This window comes from Aspergillus multicolor (genome assembly GCF_047715735.1).
Source record: "Aspergillus multicolor strain CBS 133.54 unplaced genomic scaffold BDW74scaffold_23, whole genome shotgun sequence".
In the NCBI taxonomy this organism is placed as follows: Eukaryota; Fungi; Ascomycota; class Eurotiomycetes; order Eurotiales; family Aspergillaceae; genus Aspergillus; species Aspergillus multicolor.
This window is the reverse complement of record NW_027395974.1, coordinates 179,053-196,243: the sequence shown is the minus strand read 5'-3', so window position 1 is coordinate 196,243 and position 17,191 is coordinate 179,053. Positions and strand designations below refer to the sequence as shown.

At 51.9% G+C, this 17,191-nt stretch overlaps 5 protein-coding genes across 5 annotated transcripts; 2 read left to right on the top strand and 3 right to left on the bottom strand.

Annotated features, from left to right (window-relative positions):
- Window positions 1-1,157: 1,157 nt before the first annotated feature.
- On the bottom strand, window positions 1,158-2,799 carry BDW74DRAFT_60550 (phosphatase PAP2 family protein). The gene is made up of 3 exons (XM_073733270.1): window positions 2,304-2,799; window positions 1,710-2,244; window positions 1,158-1,656 (listed from the first exon to the last, which is right to left on the bottom strand). The coding sequence occupies exons 1-3, from the start codon at window positions 2,691-2,693 to the stop codon at window positions 1,250-1,252; spliced, it is 1,332 nt and encodes a 443-aa protein (XP_073581277.1). The 5' UTR covers window positions 2,694-2,799; the 3' UTR covers window positions 1,158-1,249.
- Window positions 2,800-4,348: 1,549 nt separating this feature from the next.
- BDW74DRAFT_169452 (uncharacterized protein) lies at window positions 4,349-8,294 on the top strand (the record flags this gene model as incomplete). Its single annotated transcript, XM_073726991.1, has 8 exons — window positions 4,349-4,591; window positions 4,656-4,693; window positions 4,745-4,862; window positions 4,917-4,999; window positions 5,050-5,541; window positions 6,011-7,818; window positions 7,852-8,100; window positions 8,194-8,294. 8 exons carry the CDS (start codon window positions 4,349-4,351, stop codon window positions 8,292-8,294), a joined length of 3,132 nt encoding a protein of 1,043 aa, XP_073581276.1.
- Window positions 8,295-8,557: 263 nt separating this feature from the next.
- BDW74DRAFT_158010 (uncharacterized protein) lies at window positions 8,558-10,129 on the bottom strand. The gene is made up of 6 exons (XM_073725239.1): window positions 10,067-10,129; window positions 9,627-10,011; window positions 9,416-9,577; window positions 9,199-9,351; window positions 9,019-9,141; window positions 8,558-8,957 (listed from the first exon to the last, which is right to left on the bottom strand). Exons 1-6 carry the CDS (start codon window positions 10,119-10,121, stop codon window positions 8,729-8,731), a joined length of 1,107 nt encoding a protein of 368 aa, XP_073581275.1. The 5' UTR covers window positions 10,122-10,129; the 3' UTR covers window positions 8,558-8,728.
- A 927-nt stretch (window positions 10,130-11,056) lies between these two features.
- Window positions 11,057-11,830, top strand: BDW74DRAFT_180651 (uncharacterized protein; the record flags this gene model as incomplete). The annotated part of the gene is made up of 2 exons (XM_073729796.1): window positions 11,057-11,384; window positions 11,433-11,830. The coding sequence occupies 2 exons, from the start codon at window positions 11,057-11,059 to the stop codon at window positions 11,828-11,830; spliced, it is 726 nt and encodes a 241-aa protein (XP_073581274.1).
- A 1,516-nt stretch (window positions 11,831-13,346) lies between these two features.
- On the bottom strand, window positions 13,347-17,050 carry BDW74DRAFT_180650 (cytoskeletal protein-binding protein SLA1; the record flags this gene model as incomplete). Its single annotated transcript, XM_073729795.1, has 5 exons — window positions 13,347-13,372; window positions 13,427-15,241; window positions 15,290-15,332; window positions 15,381-16,685; window positions 16,853-17,050. The coding sequence occupies 5 exons, from the start codon at window positions 17,048-17,050 to the stop codon at window positions 13,347-13,349; spliced, it is 3,387 nt and encodes a 1,128-aa protein (XP_073581273.1).
- Between the last annotated feature and the right edge of the window lie 141 nt (window positions 17,051-17,191).

The following is a 17,191-nucleotide window of genomic DNA, read 5'->3' as shown; positions in this document are numbered from 1 at the left end:
CAGTGCTTCGATTCTCAGCAGGGTTTGCACTTTTCTACAGTCAGAACACCAGACGTGATGAGCAAGACCGGATTGCTGCATCAATAGTCTCCTGTTGACGGAAAGTGACGCGGATTCTGGGCGGTAGACAATCCCAGCCGCCTCAAAATGCGGAGAAGCTGGAAATCGAGACCCGGTAGTCCGTTTGGCTCAGCGGGAGAAAAAGAAAATCACGTAGATTTTTTTTTCTAGACTTCACTCCTCGTACTCCGTACCGATAGTCGAGATGGGTTGTTCGAATAGTCAAACTGTTCGCGATGGGGCTGGCGCGTATCTTTGACACGCGTTGATATGAAATTACTATAGGAGTCGTGACGAAACAATTCGTCTACAACCAACTCGGTCTCCTATCAAATATCGTCAGAAGTCTGCTTTAGCCTCAGGGCAGGCGAAGCGCATACCTGTCGTTGCTGTATGTATATCCCGTAAAGAGCCGGGGGAAGCGGTTCGGTACTGGGGACAGAGAAGTTGTTTAACCCCGTTATTTTGAAGATGGCGCCTGTAATATCTCAGATTCAATTTTAAGAACTTTCAACAAGCCCGCTTGAGGAAGCCTTGTATCTTTTTATTCAAATTATGAAGCTGGCTTGGTTGAATGCTTGTAGGAGAGATGACAGAAGTCGTTTCCCAATTACAACCAGACCAGAGAGTATCCGGTGGATGCAGGATGTAAGCAGCTCCAGTTTGACAAGCATAGGACTCTCTTTCAACCATATAGGGTATGAATAACAACAGCTTGGGCTTTCAATGACCTCTGACACAGTTTCAATAAGGTCTCTTTGCTAGGAAGACCATTGTCCTATGTGATTTGTTACAAAGCACAGCAAGACAGCGCTTCTAGGTAATTGAACATATTATTCAACATAGATGGCTTCATCTCGATATGCAGTCAAATTACTTCCGGAGAAAAATACTACAAATATGCCTGCGACTGGATCTTCCAGCCACACTCAGATTCAGGTACGCCTACGCGGAATAGCACCGAACAAGCCATCACCTTGTTATCCCTGTTTCTCATTATATTAAGTTTCCCTATGCGATGTCTAGTTATACAGATATCCTAGTAAGGATAGAGCAAACGAGTGACCCTAAGGATAAGTGTTAGGTTGTGAAGAACCAGCCCAAAGTGAAAACATGACAGTCATAAAAAGAGGGTATCATCGAAAATCACAGCACATATTATAGGTGCTTGACTTGTCTGTTTCATATTTCAGGCAGTCTCAGCCTCGCAGTCATCCACCCATCCTTCAATATCCAGCGATCCTGTCATCTCCGCCGGCTCAGGCTTGTGTATCCGGACCACCCAAAGGAAATAATCCTCCACGGGTATCAGATTCAATAGGATCCCATTGAACTTCCAGCCAAGAGTACACACTATAGCACCAGCAACGGCATCTAGGATGAAGTGGTTCGCAGTTGCAACAATGGCAGCGAGGATAATGAACGGATATGCGAATCCGAGGAATAGACAGGCCAAACGTTGCCGGGACGGAATCTGGACACCAATTGGGCCGATACGGACTCGCGTCGAGACGCGCTGATGTGCGGGCAGGGGAATTGTCATGATGGTGAGTCCGATCATGAGAGAATATCCGAAATGCAACGAGGGCATTGCAGCTGTTGGGCAAATCAGTATGTGGCTATATGCACGAACACAAAAGACAGCTTACCGTATTGATTGCAAAACCTATTCTCCGTCCACACACTGCCAGCGCCTTCCGCTCCATGCACGGTATCCACGAAACCATAACTGCGCGCCAATTTCCCTTCCGGCCCTTGTACGTTTTTGTCGCTCAACAGGCGAGGCGGCATACAGGGCCACAGGGTGAATACAACGAATGCTAGGAGGTTGCACACGGCCAATGTCCGTCGACGAGCTTGATAGAGAAGCGGTCCAGCAGGCGAGCCGCTCGCCATCCCTCTCGGCTTCCCAGGCTGAGATTCGTCAAATCGGTTTCTTGTGATAGTATAGTAATATAACCAAACTAGAAATGCGATCGTCCCGGGGATATGGATAAACGAGTAGATCCAATTGGTCCATTTCATGAGCAAAGGGTGTCCAAGGAAGAACTGCTGGATCGGAACCTCCCAGAACAACCCGAGGGCCTGCTCGATCTCGATAAGTTTGAGCGCATGTTTCCTCGCGACATCGACGGTTCCTTCTTGTAAGGTCACGGCCGTGAACGCCCTGCCTAGTTGGTATGTCTACCCATGCATTGTTAGCCTTGTCGTACTCTGCGGAACCACGAAGAACAGAAGCATACCCAGTAGACTAACGCCCAGTACCAACATTCGGCTAGAAACGGAAGTTTGCGTAATAGACGGCTGAGCAGGCGATCCTGAAAAACAGCAGTGTTCGGAGAAGTGACCTCAGCAGACCATAGAAGCAGCCCGACCCGTCGCTTGCGCCAGGTCTCGAGCCCAAAGTGAGAGCTTGACGGAGATAAGGGTCGATCTTTCAATAAACCATCTTTGGGCGTAGGTGAGGAGAGGCCCGACTCGATGGAATCTGGCGAGGCACCACGATAGCGGTCAGTGGATTTGCGACGAGCACGGCGCGAGGGAGGAAAAGAGGCAGCTGAGCGGTTGATCCAGGTGCCACCGAAAAGCAGGACAATAACCACCAAAGGTTCCAAAATAGCGCCGGCCCCCATGGTGTGTTCCTGGAATGCTGAACCTTGGAAGAGAGGAACGAGGTGTCAACTCTAATAATAAAGCGACGACAGGAGAAGACAGCCGCAGGGACGAGGAGCACGACTGTAGGGCCAGATCGGCATCACCTCTGGACAAACAAAGGGCCGACTTGACCGGTCCTGCTCGTGCAGCTGACGGTGAGCAGTGAGGGGGAGATAGCGAGCTGATGCCTGATGGCGCCAGAGGTGGGAGCTGACGGTGACGGTGACGGTGACAGTACTTCCTTCTCTTTACGTGGACACGCGACTTATTTGTACTACTACTCTCGTCAGTCTGGAAGAGCTTCCATGGTCACAGAGAGTGGGGTCAGGCAAAGGCCTGTGCAATAAACAAGGCATCGTTGCGAAGAGAGCTGGCTGTCCGTGAGACACAAAAGTGACAAAACCGGATGGTCCGGAATCTGGAGGGGGAAGCTATCATTCGATACGGAGATACGGTGGGGATCGACAGCGTAGCCCTGTAAGGTTCCAAGTAATAGGCTCCCCTGCCTTGTGGCCGGTAATTAGGCGCCAGCCATTTAATCAATAATCATAATTATATTCTTCAAGCTACGGATAGACAGCTCACATATCGCTGGCCTGGATACCAATCTCGAGCTTCGTGCTCTTCACTCCTCTTCGGGTTGTCTCAATGGATGATGCTGCCTCTATCAGAGTTCAACCTCACTGATCTAGGTCTTGTCGAGACGATCCACGTTGAACCACTTGGGGCAGGTGGTCGTGCGCAGGTGGAGAATCGATCAGGTGGAGGATCACGGACACGGTCGTATTCCTTCATAAGGCTGGTACGCCCATTACCATCTTAAGGTTCTGATAACCAGCTTTTGCTTTGTTCTGTGCCCGTCTTAAACGGGCTACGCTTCAAGTCCTATTCAGCCAGTCCAATCAAGTCGTCCCCAGCAATCGGTACAAGCCGACTGCTAGGAAAACAAAGACTGCAGTCGGCCTAGTGTATCTGAAACCAGATGTTACCATACGCTTCCCCGGGTCTAATGAGTCTCCGTTGTCCGATCTTCCTTCCGCTTATGCTTCTCCGAGGTTCCGAAATCCGGACACCGAAGATCCTCTGCATAAAATTATGAATTCTGGGCAGCAACCCACTCTGGAGGAGGAATGATTCGATCTGGCCGGGCTCGGCATGCATCAATTTTTGACCCTTCCATTATCTGGTCTACTACTTTGGTTGAATTATATCAGTTTGGTTCCTGAGATACGAGCTTCAAAGCGTTCCCCTGGTGAATACCATGAGGACTGCACCGAGAACTCGCGGGCTTATCTACCGCTACGGTGACATCATCCGTCTCTAGTTCGCCATCTTACTTCATATTAATTCATACGACCTCGGCCCAAACAGCTAGGGTACTCAATATTATCAGGGGATGTGATGTACGCATGATGAAAAATGAGAATCACCTGATAGACAAGATTGTCCAATCTTATATAGTCCTTGTTATACTCCATGGACAATTCTCCTTGTTTGCTTTGCGGTACAATCGCCAATGTTCGAATTCGTACTGCCTACCTCAGCTCGTCTCAGTTGCAACGCACCTGTCGATTGAATCAAGTAACCAAACTTGCACTGTAAAATTCGCGTGATAGACACTGAAAGACTCACGATGCTACAACCCATAACCCGAACCGCTACCCTCTCATGGAGAAAAGGTTTCGGCTCGGTCTCCACGAAAACTGCTGCACCGATAGTATGGTCCAAAGGACTATCGTCCACCGCCCCTGCTTCCAAGAAAGCAGCCACGCTGCTGCAAGATAATTCCAATGGATTCGGATTTGCACGGTCAAATCCCCGTCCCAAGAAACCGAGGACGAAGGGGGTGACCGAAATCAGAGGACCGTACTATACGGTATGTGCTAGGTGATTACTGGTCAGCAGGCAAAGCAAGCACAAATGCTGATCCGTGGCCGTAGGTGATGGGTAAAAGATACCTCGCCGATGTTCTTGAGACGTGAGTGCTGCCTTTCAGATGACCATAGACTCACGCCTGATGGTGTTTTAGAATGGGGACGCATGTAGATGGACTCAAGTTTGCCGGAGGCTCTTTCTCTCTTTTCCCAGAAAAGCCGTTGAGAGAATTGATTGACCTTGCACATGAACACAATGTTTATGTCTCGACTGTGGGTACCAACTGAATACCCCCTCGAGATGAACCTCCTTTAACCGGTTTCCAGGGCGGGTGGGCCGAGCATCTCCTCACACACCCAGACCCAGACACAGTCTTTGACAAATATCTCACAAAGTGCAAAGACTTAGGGTTCGTCATAATTACCCTTGATCTCATCCCAACGCTGACCCCTCACTCAGATTCGACGTCATTGAGCTCTCTTCTGGATTCCTTTCCATCCCGGAGGATGACTGGCTACGCCTCGTCGATAAAGTCCATTCGTACGGATTCAAAGCAAAACCGGAGCTAGGTATTCAGTTCGGAGCAGGTGGTGATACCTCAGCGGCTGGCCTCGAGTCACTCGGTACTTCTGATCCTGATAAACTCGTGAACTTGGGACAGAAGTTCTTAGACGTTGGCGTTGAGCGTCTGATGATCGAATCGGAAGGCATCACTGAGAACGTCAATTCATGGAGGACAGACGTGGTGTCAAAGATCATGAAGGAGCTTCCGGCTGAACGGGTCATGTTTGAAGCAGCAGACTCCCAAGTCTACACTTGGTATATCAGGGAGTTTGGCATCGATGTCAACCTGTTCGTTGACCACAGTCAGATTGTTCAACTTTCGGGGTTGCGCCATGGCATCTGGGGCACTGCAGATACGTTTGGACGGCTTGTGTCTTTCCGTCCTGAGTAGATTGTGAAGACTGATAGTCTATGGCCTGTGATACTTATAGCTGGGCTATAATGCAACAGGAATTAGACACGAAGTCAGGTTTCTGAATCATTAAGTTATCATGACTTGTTTGATATTTGTAGTTGATTAGTGGTGCTTTGTAGACTGCCTGAGGTGTCTATTGTCGATCACAGCGGCCTCAGGCACAATGCCAAGCCCCGATAATTCCGCAGTCTGGGGAAGCCAGGCACTCGCTCGCGCTCCCCGAACAACTTTCCTCGTTGATTGTTGATCAAACATAGCTCGCACTGCGATATGTGCTGAAACAGTACCTGGTGACAAGAAATGCTCAACAGTTTGTCCCAAAGTCGCCGAATCGGCCTTTCCTCGCCCTCCGACTGATTGCCGCCCCCCGCATTGACCGCCGCCTCGCAAACTACCTCTGAAGACATACTGAAACCGTGCTACACCAATGCCTCGAGCCAGTACGGCGCCTGGAGCCCGTCTCCGGTGCAGGCGGGCGTGCGACAGCTGCAAGCGAAGGAAACAGAAGTGCAACGGAGAACAACCCTGCACGATATGCGTCCAGCGTCGCAAAGAAGCCGAATGCCATTTCTCGGACAAGCCAGCCCGATTGCTCCGGCCTAGCAACGATGCCAAAGAAGCAATGCTACTGAGCGAACATTTGGTTCCTACCCCGCAGCGGCGGACGGCCATGGACCACCTCCTCAACTCGCTCGAGGACACAAGCGCAAATCTCGAGCAGCAAGTCGGGGATGATAAAGATGGAGCGGCCCCCGTGCCGAAGGTTGCGCGGCTGTTGCGGGATGGCCAGGGGAAGTTTATGTACATCGGGGACTCTGCCAGCCTGTCATTTCTACAGAGCGTTCGGCGCATTGTCTCGCTTGCAATCGGACGGTGCGAATTTACGGAGGATACATCCCGTCATTCAATGCTGGAGGCTTTCCAGAGCAGCTCAACTACGCAGAGTGGGCCATTGATACAACCTCCCAGTAATGACGAGGCGCAGCGGCTCGCTCGTCAATATGTTTTGGCTACCAGTCCGTTGTTCGATTTATTTGACCTTGAAGAGTTCCATCCGCGACTTGCGAATTGGATCGGGAACCCGACGGGTGACGAGGATACGGTCAGCTCGATCTTTTATCTTGTCCTCGCGATTGGCGCGCAGGTATCCGAGACAAACCAGAATCTAGCCGAGCAGTATTTCGTCAGTGGCCGGCAACTAGCCTTCTCCGCTTTCACGGAAACTCCTAGCTTATATACTATCCAGTCCTACGTTCTGATATCCATGTACATGCTTGGTGCCTGTCGTCGAAATGGTGCTTTCATGAACCTCGGCATCGCGTTGCGGGCTGCATACGCAGTGGGAATACACAGAAAAGATGCAAACTCCTTATTCACTGCGCGGGAAAGGAGGGCGCGAGAACGTGTATGGAAGAGCCTGCGCATGATGGATCTTTTTCTCAGCGCATCATTAGGACGCCCACCGGCCACGTCCGACTTCGATTATGATCTGCGCGAGGACGAGATGACTCGACGGGAATCACACCTGCCCAGGGATCAACTATCTACAACTGTAGTCTCCCTATGTCGCATCTTTGAGCGGGTTCTCACGGAGGTGTATATGCGGCAGGTCGTTTCGATCCATGTTGCTGAGAACATATCTAATCAGCATCGAGCCTGGGTCCGGAACTTGCCCACTTTCCTGCAGATGCAAACAGAGCGATTGGATTCCAAAACACTAGAGGAAAGCTTGGCCGCAGCCCATGTATTCGGATCGTACTACTGGTCAATCATCCTCCTGACCCGCCCCTTTCTCATATTCTGGGTATCACAATACGTCAGAAGCAAGAAAGACTCTGCAACCCCCGAAACCAGGAACGGCGCATCCCGCCTCTCCCTCTTCGCCGACGCCTGCGTCTACTCCGCCCTACGCGGCCTGGACATCGTAGACGGCCTAGCCCGCTACGAATCCCTACCACGCCGCCTCCCGTTCCTAATCAACTCCGTCTTCAACTCAGCCGTGGTCCTAGGCGCCGCCTTCTTCGCCGACTACGACAACCTCCTCCCGCTCGAAGAGGGCCTGAACAAAGCCGAGAAATTCCTCGAGCTCTTCGTCCCCCATGACCCCCACTCCTGCCGCTTCCTCCAGATCATCAAGTACCTCCGCGCAGCGGTAACGGAACACGTCGCCCGTCGTAATCGCCAGTGGATGGAGCGCCGCAGCAGACAGGTCGACCAGCTCTTCGGCCAAGTAGGGCCCGCCAGCGCAGGTGCCAACGAACCCTTCCCAGCCTCAGCTCCAGAGACTATACCACCCATCCGCCGTCCAGGCGAGGCTGCAGCCGCCGCTGTCCCATCCCCTCTATCCCCCGATAAATTAGCCCCAGCAAACAATCCCACCCCATCGCAACCACCCCCCAACTTACCAACCCTCACCCCACAAGACAGCAGCATCTGGGATGCGCTCTGCGGTGCCGCTGCTACAGGCCTCCCGTACGACTCGGCAATCTCCACCCTCACAACGACCGGGATCCCCATAAATTTCTCGCGCGGTGGATTAATGGGCATGCCCCCTGCTACAGCTTCGGCGTCGGCTTCGGGTATGAGAACTGGCTCTGTGGCTGAGCCTGGAGGTGGAGGGGGAGGCGAAGGCCACACGCCCCTGTCCGATATGATCCTTTCCGACAACGGGCTTCTGTATATGGCTGAGGATCTACCTGTATTTGGGCTTTGGGATGAGACGTGATGCTCGGCAGCAATAATATTGCGCGGTGATGAGGCTTATGATTTATGACCTGGGATTGGTGTTGGTGTTGGGAAAGGTGTACTTTGATGTATAAATTCTTGGATTCTGCATCTCATGGCATGGCATGGCGGGCGCTGGCGCTGGCGCTGCTGGTTTAGCTTGTACTTTACTTACTGCTACCTTTTGAACGAAGAGATAGGTGTATATGCCATTGAATTCACACAATGGACACACTGTATTTAGGCAAGGCAATAAGGCAGCTCGCATTGATCGAGCAATCAGCTTTAACTTCATTTCTAAATACCAGGATGTAGGGGATGGTACTAATCTAGCGGCATATATACATATCCGTGTCTATGAATCGGACCCTATATATCACAACGTCTGTAGTATACCCAAGAAGAGAGAAGCATTGTACAAACTCAACAAAAGAATCACACCAAAATCCCTATCACAAGCGCAAGCCCAAAAGCTATAGCAGCCGCTTGCAGTCCTCCCACATACAAAGACACACCCACCGAGCAATGGAAATACTCCTCCTTGCTACTCTCATTCAGCGGTCCGCTGCTCCGATCAAGGTCATCCCAGAGCTGATCGCAGTCAAAGTCGAGATCCGAGTCGATGTGGATCCGGGTGAAGTCTTTTAGGTTGGGGAGTTGGATGCTAAGGGGACATGTTTAGTTAACTTTGCTCGACGAGGAGCTGTAGGGCTGGCTGGACATACCTCGTTATATTGCCGGTGAACAGAAAGTCCTCTGCTTTTTCGACTGGTAGGGTTACATTCAGCGGCTCGTAGGGCGTGACGATGAGCTCGCTCGTGTATTCTTGTAGAGAGGGAAGGGTTATACTGGGATTAATTAGTGTTCGGTTTCGACCATAAATAAAGTTGACAAGGAACACTGACGAGTCAATATCTCCTCGGATGTAGAGAGATCCGTTCACCGAGCTGAGCTTGGGTAGGTCGACTGCTATCCGTGAGAAGCCGTATAACTTCAGCTGCAGTGCCGCCCAGTCACAGTCTCTGCATGTGAGTGTGTCGAGTTCAGGCAGCGAGAGACTATATCGAGTCAGTCGTTGGTATTCAAGGTCCCTCAAAGGGCGCCTAGGAAGAGCGAGCGTACCTGGACACATTTCCACCCACTAGGAAGCTACCTACACTCTCAAGAACTGGGAAGGAAAGGCTCATCGAGGTGTATGCCTCCATGCGAGAATAGTAGCCGCAGCTGACAGCATTGCAGATATCAAATCTCTTTTCAACGCGACGTAATGAGTCGAATGACTCGCTGGGTTACTGTTAGTCCATGGTTCACATCAATGCAGAGGTTAACATACTCTGTAAAGTTACCTCGTAGATAGATTGACGATGTATTTGTCAGCTTTGGCAAATGTAATTCCGGTGCATCGCCCGCAAGGTCTACATAGAGACCCTCGATGTACTCCAGTCTAGGCAACGATACCCTGCGCAACGAAGGCAGGTTCGTGAGAAGTAAGTCACTGCCCAGGTACTCCATCGCGGGAAGCTCAATGGAGGTGATATCGCCAGAGTAAAGCGTGATACTATTGATGCGCGTGATGTTGGGAAGTATCAGATGCCCGGACCAGTCCACAAGACCAAGCTCGCCTGCAATTATGGTGCAGTTCTGGGTGATCTTGTCAATCTCTGTTTGGTTGCGAGCTGTATAGTCTTCGTGGCTCGAGCATTGTTGCGCGGCGGTTCCTGAGAAGTTCAGTGACAATCCTAGCGAGAGAGGAACGAAGACCTCGATGCCTACCAAGGGACAATGATAAAATGGCAACGGCGCGCATGAATAGCGCGAAGAGCCGCATATTCGCGCATGTAACAACATTTGCAAAATCTCCTGACAGGGATGATCAGGGTCCAAGGGTTCGAAGGCGCCAAGCTCTTGGCTGAAATGAGTAATTTCATCGAGGCGAGTCAGGAATAGGATTGCTGTTAGCGCCGGCTTGGAAATCTCCAAAATGGGCCCAAATTGTGCCCGAGCCCCGAATCCGTGCTATTGAGAACGTCACCTAGCTACTTTGTATCCGAACGCCGCGATATATTGAATCCATAAGACGGCCTCGCCTGGCCCATGGGGATAATGGATCTCAGCCAGCTCCCATACTCAAACACGGCTCCAAATTCAAGGACATATCTCCCATCTGAGTTTGGTTCGTCCAGGAGCAAGGTCTCTGGGACCCTTAGCGCTTTGTACAGGTCGCGAACAGTCCGCAGACGGGAACATCGGATGCGGTATAGATTGTCATCCTCTGACTTAACTTTGCATCGTTCTTTCGTTCGTATGGAAATCCCATTTGGCGTCTCTCTTACTCTGACAGGAAGTATAGGTGATGCATGGCGGTAATGCGTGGTTTTCAGAGCGGGGACTTTAGAGGCCGGGGCAAGGTACTCAAGGAGGATCTCTTTCTTGCTTGGTGTGGATATCCTGATGCGGATGGTCTCGTTTGTCTCTGGAATAGGAGGCTTTCAGGCTTCGGTGCTCTTGAACGCGTTGTTTGTGTCAGCCTTGGGAAGACAGTGTAAGGGTAGGCCGGGCACATGCCTTGGTGAAGGGTAAGCTCTTGGGGGAGAGGCGCAGTCTCAAAGTCAGGTAGTATAGAAAATAGTCCATTTTGCGTCGACTTGGTGTATTTGTTATTTGTGGAGGAGGAGAGAAAGCGGGGGAAGGATATACGACTTGAAAGAAAGTCGGCGGCAGGCTGAGATCTCAGCTGACATCGCTTCACTCTCCTGACCAACCATGGCCAACACCAGCGATTTGGAAGGTGTTCGCCTCTGGAAGGAGGTCCGCCAACTCCATGGGGCTGGTTTTATGACTTTGGTAACACGCCAGCGTTCTTTTGTCCCTAGCTGGGCGTATATGCTCTCTCGAGTTGTGAGAGGACAAAGGGCCGCGCTGACTGACGGAGACTATGGCTACCGCATCAGCTTTGCCGACGTCCACCGAATGCAAATGCGATATCTTCAGGCCCGGTTGATTGATCTTACAGTTCCGCTCCAGTTCAATAGCGATGGTGACATAACGAGTGACCATATGCAAGACTTAGAGTCTGTTATGAGGAGATACGGTGTGTTTGATCATATGCCTGGGTCACTGTTACTCTAACAAGTTACAGTTCAGGCTGTGCAAGACCAGGAATACATGGCAAAATACTGGGGCAAGGCCAGCGACCCTTTCATCGCATCGAGCGAGCGGGCCCACGATGAGCACCTCCTCGCGGATGCACTGTTAAGGGCAGAGAAGACTACAGCAGATTTCAGGGAGGTGTTCAGGGACAGTGCCATACCTACTGGTCCTTGGGAAACTGGAGGCGGAGGCGGAGTACAGCCCTTGGGTACAACTCGGAGTGCAGTTCTTAGACGGGCTCGGTGCTTGAGAGTAGCCGGGGCCCTAGTCGGTGGTGCCTTTTTTATTGGACCTATGTGGCTCCTTGCACTCAAACGGGAGCTGTACCTACAGCTCGGTGTGGCTACGGGCTGTGTGTCGGCGGCCTTTGGGCTTCTGATGGCCTGATATTTAAATACCATCGAGGCTGTTTTCGTGGCTTCTACAGCATATGCCGCGGTAGTCATGGTTTTCATCGGTGCTGTGATACAGGAGGGTGGAAGGAGCTAACCTGGACATCCATAGATATTGAATGTTTCCTTGAAATAGTACCTTAGAGAATTTTGAATGTGATGGCTTGTGGAAAGACTGCATGGAGCAATGATACCTTCAGGACTCTCTACACAACAGCAATTTGGCCTGGTGTCAGACGCGGGACCCAACTAGTTCTATGTTCTGCACGAAGTTATTTTCCAATGGGAGTATTTTCGACTATTAAGATTATTCTCAATCCATCAAGACCTTGATGTTCAGCAATCAGCTAGTATAAGGGTGTTCTTGTCAGTAGAGCTTCTGAAATCGCTGCTTCCATTAGTGCATACACTACAACATCGCGGCACAATAGGTTGAAGTATCCAACATTCAACCCAAATGACATACTCTCTTGTTGCTTCCGCCGGGATCTGAGATCAGCTCTCCGACAAGAATCCTGAAGCTCTAAAGATTAACATAGATTGTAATGGGATAACTGGCAGTTTGCATGGTCAATACCTAGCAAAACACAGGAAAGCAGGAAACCCTAATTCAGCAATGCTTAGTCAGCAGGAGTCCTGTCTCATGCACTTTCTTCATGAAAAATTTATGATACCTAGGATAATTTCGCAATAGCCTGTTCGATAAAGCATGTCTTTAGAGTTCGGGTTAAGCCTTAATGCGGCTCGTGGCTGGTGGAAGCTCACCCATATTTTCAGATCGACGCCCTTTGGATGAGTGTCTAACGCAGAGGATGGATCCTACAGTATCATCTCCTAGTTAGGTGGCAACTTACATTTTCTCACCCAAACATCCGGTTACAGCAAAGACTCCCATAAGAAGGTATTGTCCATGTTTAACTCAATATTAGGTAGTGACGTCGAGGATAGAACTACCTAAACAGCTGCGGACAAGTAAAGGTACAGCACCGACCAGGACACGGAGACAACAGGCAACAGGTAACAGTCAAGAATAACAGCGAAAAGGCGAAGAAACGTAGCTGAGACGGGAAAAGGAAGACGATGTTAGACACAACCAGGCTAGCCAACGCAACAGTACAGAGTATTTTGAACTCGTACAGACCAAGGAGCAAAGCAGAGCAGAGTAGGACAAAGGAAAAATGGACGGGAGAGCGTTAGCGTAAACGGGGTCTTCCAAGAAATTACGTATATGGTCGGGTCAGTTGGAGAAAGAGAAAGAAAGGAAAGGAAAGGAAAAGGATATCGAAGTCTAGTTCGCTGAAGGTGCGCCATGTAACAAATACTCGGCGCTTGCTGCGTGGGTAGATGGTGGGTCATGCCTAGATCGCTGCATGTATCATGTGCTTAAAGTGAGAAAGGGAATTAGGTCAGGGACTGGACATGCTTGCAATCCCGCCAGCAGAATGAGCAAAGGATAATGTATAAAAAGGTCATGTGCTGCGAAGGGAAACCTATATACACGACTGCTTCGCCTAGAAGCCGAACGGGTTGGTGGGTGCTGCACAGAATTAGCTACTGGTAAATGAAGGTGCTTGGAGAGAGCGCGACTTACTGGCTTGTGACAAGTTGGCCTTCATCCCTGTCGGCTGAGGCGCAAGCTTCTTGGGAGCGTCAGGCTTGACACCAAACCGCACCGGAGGGGCAGGGCCGGTCTTCTGAGCCTGTAGTGGCGCAATCGTATGTTGCTGCGGGATGGGTGGAATAGGGGGAGGAGACGGAGAGTAAGCCATTGAGCCGGAGCCGTTCAAACCAGTAGGCTGAGGTTGCAATGCAGGAGGAAGAACAGAGTTAATTCCGGTTGCCATTGGCTGTTGGGGCGGCGCGCCGAACCCTCCAAAGCCGGTTTGCTGTGGTGCAAGACCGAATCCTGCCTGTTGTTGTTGAATCCCGAACTGCGATTGAGGCTGGAAACCTGTCGACTGCGGCATCAGCCCGTTCTGGAACTGGTTCGAAGCCATGAATCCGGTCTGTTGCGGTTGGAATGGAGGCTGGAAACCCTGTTGCGGAGGTTGGAAGCCTTGTTGACTTAGAGTGGCCAGACTCTGCCCAGAAGCAGCAAGCTGAGGACCTTGCTGAGGTAGACCCGTTAGCTGCGGCTGCAGCTGAGGCAGGCCGAAAGGCTGTTGCTGAGGCATGTTCTGAGGTGCAGATAGTGGTCGTTGAGGCGGCGGTGGGATAAGCGAATTTTGGCCCATGGCCTGAGGTGCTTGCGGGCGCTGTCTAGGCTGCTGGAAGCCGGTCTGCATAGGCTGTTGTTGACCAACCTGTGCCACTTGCGCAAAAAAGTTGGGGGAGGCGCCTGACTGCTGCGGTGGAGGCGCAGGGATCGCAGTTGGCTGAGCTTGAATAGGCTGTGCCGCCGGGGGTAACTGAACAGGGGCGGGTGCTGGTTGGGCAGGGTTTGGCTGAAGGGGCGCTTGGAGGAGTGTGAGATCCGCCATAGCCCCTGTGATGGCCGGCTGGACAGGCGGAGGGCTCGCCGCGGCGGGCGTTGCTGCGGGTGGCGAGCTGACAGCTGGAGCTGGGGCTGGAGCTGGGGCTGTCGGTTGCTTGGGGGTTTTGACTTCCCACGCATCGTCGTCGAATCCCTTTTGGACAGGCTTCTCGACAGCTGCGCTAGGAGCTGGTGGAGGAGTGCTGCTGGGTGTTTCGGCCGGCTTTGCCGCCGCCGCATCCTTCTGCTCAAAGACTTTCGGATCAACGACATCCTTGGTCTGAACAGCTGGCGCTGGACGGGGTCGGGTAGTGTTGTTGTGCAGTGTTCCGCCAGGTCCAGCAAAGAGACCACCGGAGCCCTCGCCATTACCCATCACTTCTTCCCCGCCAAAGCTCACGTTGCGCAGCTTCGATTTGCCACCGGTCCGCCCAAACATATTGTCCAAGTAGCGCATGACCCGCAGAATGTCGCCCTCTTTAAGGCCCAATGTACGGAGAGTCTCGGGGGTGATATCAGGGAGAATACCTTCGTCCATCGAATCTTTGGTGAAATTCTGCGCGTACCGCTCACATTGATGAAGACCAACGCCGGCCTTGAGGAAGAAGTCGAACCAGTCGTAATCGGACTGCTGGAAGGTAGCGCCAGATTTGCCATCATTTGGCGACCGCCCCTTGTCGGCTTTGTCTGGTTTGGTTTGTGGCAAATTGCGCCGGATGTCGGACAATGGTTTGTCTTCGTCAAGAGATTCTCCGGTAACCTTCTCGACGTATTCCAAGTCTTCATACGACATCTTCGGGATTGGCACTGCGATCTTGATTCCGTTCGTCTTGTGCAGATGGATCTTCCCATCCTGCAATCCAATGAACTGAGCCTCCACGGTGAATGCCTTAGACCGGTCGATCCATGTCCTAACCTTTGCCGGATCAGGTTCTGTATCCCGTCAGTACTGCTAAATTGGCGAGATATGTATATGCTTACTGGATCGCTGACTACTCTTGCTGTCCTTCTTGTGGTGCTGCCGCTTGGTCTAGTTAGCTTGGCTTCAATAGCCATGCGTTGAAGGACATACTATGGGACTTTGCGGTACAGCTGCTTCCGCAACGGACTTTCGCGCGGCTTCTTTGGCGAGCCGAGCCTCCTCAAGCCTGTTCCTCTCCACGGCGGACAATCCAGATTCGATAGGAGTCGTCGTTGGAGGCGGCGAGACGAAACCGCTCACCTCAACATAGCTGCTTGGAACCACACCCTCCTTGCCATTCTTGATGCGCCGCACCATCCACCACTCCTCAGACTTGGTGTCATCTAGGATAATCACCTCATCACCAACACCAACAGTTACTTCATCGTCACCTTGGGCCATAAAGTCGTATTGAATGGTTCCCTTCTTCTGCGCGCCACCGCCGCCGGCACCTGCCGCAATAACTTCCCGCAGACCTTCAGCGCGGAAAGCCCCGGAAATTTCACCAAGCGCCGAAACAATCTCACGGGCCGTGTCTTTGGCCCCGGCATGGAAATCCACACTTTTGCTGGGCCGAACGAGGTCGATAAAGACGTGTTTTCCTTCAATGGAATAGTGGGTAAGCTTCTCAGCAGTCCACTCCTGCACATCCCCATCATCCTCGGGCGATATGAAGATAGTTCCAGTGGCAATGTTGATTCCTAGTGTCGTGGGCATCTTTTTTCTCTTACCCATAACCTCGACCATCTCGTTGATGTTGTACATGTGATATCCGGATGGAGAACGCGGCGCTGTTCTTCCCACCCGATTATAGGGAGGAGATTCTCGTGGTCCACCATCGTTATTCTGTATCGAAACAGGACGAGGATGAGGAATCGGAGAGGGTACGGGCGACTCGAGATGGACAGGAGAAGACACATGTTCCGAACGGGGCCTTTCAGGCAGACGGGGCGGTGGAGGTGAAGGTTCGCGGGATGGCGCCTGGGGTTGTGGGTGAGGGGGAACCTCTCTGGACGGCCCGGGAGAACGGTTCTGTTGGTGGATTAGACTGGCTATCGCCGCCGCAGCGGGGTTCTGGACAGCATCCCCAGGAGAGCTTGAAACGGGCGAGCTAGGTTCTTCAATGGGAGCCAGCTCCGGGCGCTGCGGAAGGCTGGGAGGTGCGGGCACGGGATTTGGGGAAGCAACGGCTGGAGAAGGAGGCTCGGATGATGCGTGAGCTGGAGCTACAGAGTCTTCGAGTATGTCGATGTAATTTGACGGAGCAAATCCGAAGTCTGTATTAACTCCAACCAAAGTCCAGTCCGGATCCGAGGTGTCGTACACCACCAAGTTCGCATCCTCTGTGAACGATACCTCCTCGTCTGTCTGACGTGTGTAGTCGTATAGCGCTTTCGCGGCATGAATCGGCGTGGCCTGCTATTCATCAGTATGTTGTCCGTTTCCATGGCAGTGGGTGAACGTCATCGCAACCCCTGAGAGGCGGGACGACGGCCAGTGGTCTTCAAGCGAGGCGCCAGTCGCTGTAACAAATGCCCCTTGTCACATGTCACACGAAGGAGACCGAAATCGAGTATCCTTACCTCCTCGACGTAGTTGTTTGGTACTAGACCCTCGGGCTCATCTTCGTCGTCCCGGTCCGCCTTCTTTTTGGCCTTCCACCAATTGTCCTCGGCGCTTTTCTCTAGGATATAAAGCAGATCGCCTTCACGGAGCTCTAGTTCGCCGTGCGCTTGCGGTTGGTAATCGTAGATGGCGGTATAAACACCGATGAACCCCATGGTGGCCGGTCAACCGAACGGGTTGCGTGTGCTGATCAGGATAGTAGGTAGACGCGGAAGGGAAGCGGTCCGGCTGCAGCTGCAGCGTGGAGGGGATAGCGTCAAGGCAGTATCGTAGGGATTGTGCCAGGAGAAGGAGCG

Bases quoted from the DNA above. Each gene is read 5' to 3' on its own strand.
- BDW74DRAFT_60550 (XM_073733270.1), bottom strand. From the start codon at position 2,693: ATGGGGGCCGGCGCTATTTTGGAACCTTTGGTGGTTATTGTCCTGCTT. The intron at 2,245-2,303 runs GTATGCTTCTGT...ATGCATGGGTAG, and splicing joins ACTGGGCGTTAGTCTACTGG to ACATACCAACTAGGCAGGGC. The intron at 1,657-1,709 runs GTAAGCTGTCTT...TTTGCCCAACAG, and splicing joins TAGGTTTTGCAATCAATACG to CTGCAATGCCCTCGTTGCAT.
- BDW74DRAFT_158010 (XM_073725239.1), bottom strand. From the start codon at position 10,121: ATGCGGCTCTTCGCGCTATTCATGCGCGCCGTTGCCATTTTATCATTG. The intron at 9,142-9,198 runs GTCAGTGTTCCT...AATTAATCCCAG, and splicing joins ATCCGAGGAGATATTGACTC to TATAACCCTTCCCTCTCTAC. The intron at 8,958-9,018 runs GTATGTCCAGCC...ATGTCCCCTTAG, and splicing joins TTCACCGGCAATATAACGAG to CATCCAACTCCCCAACCTAA.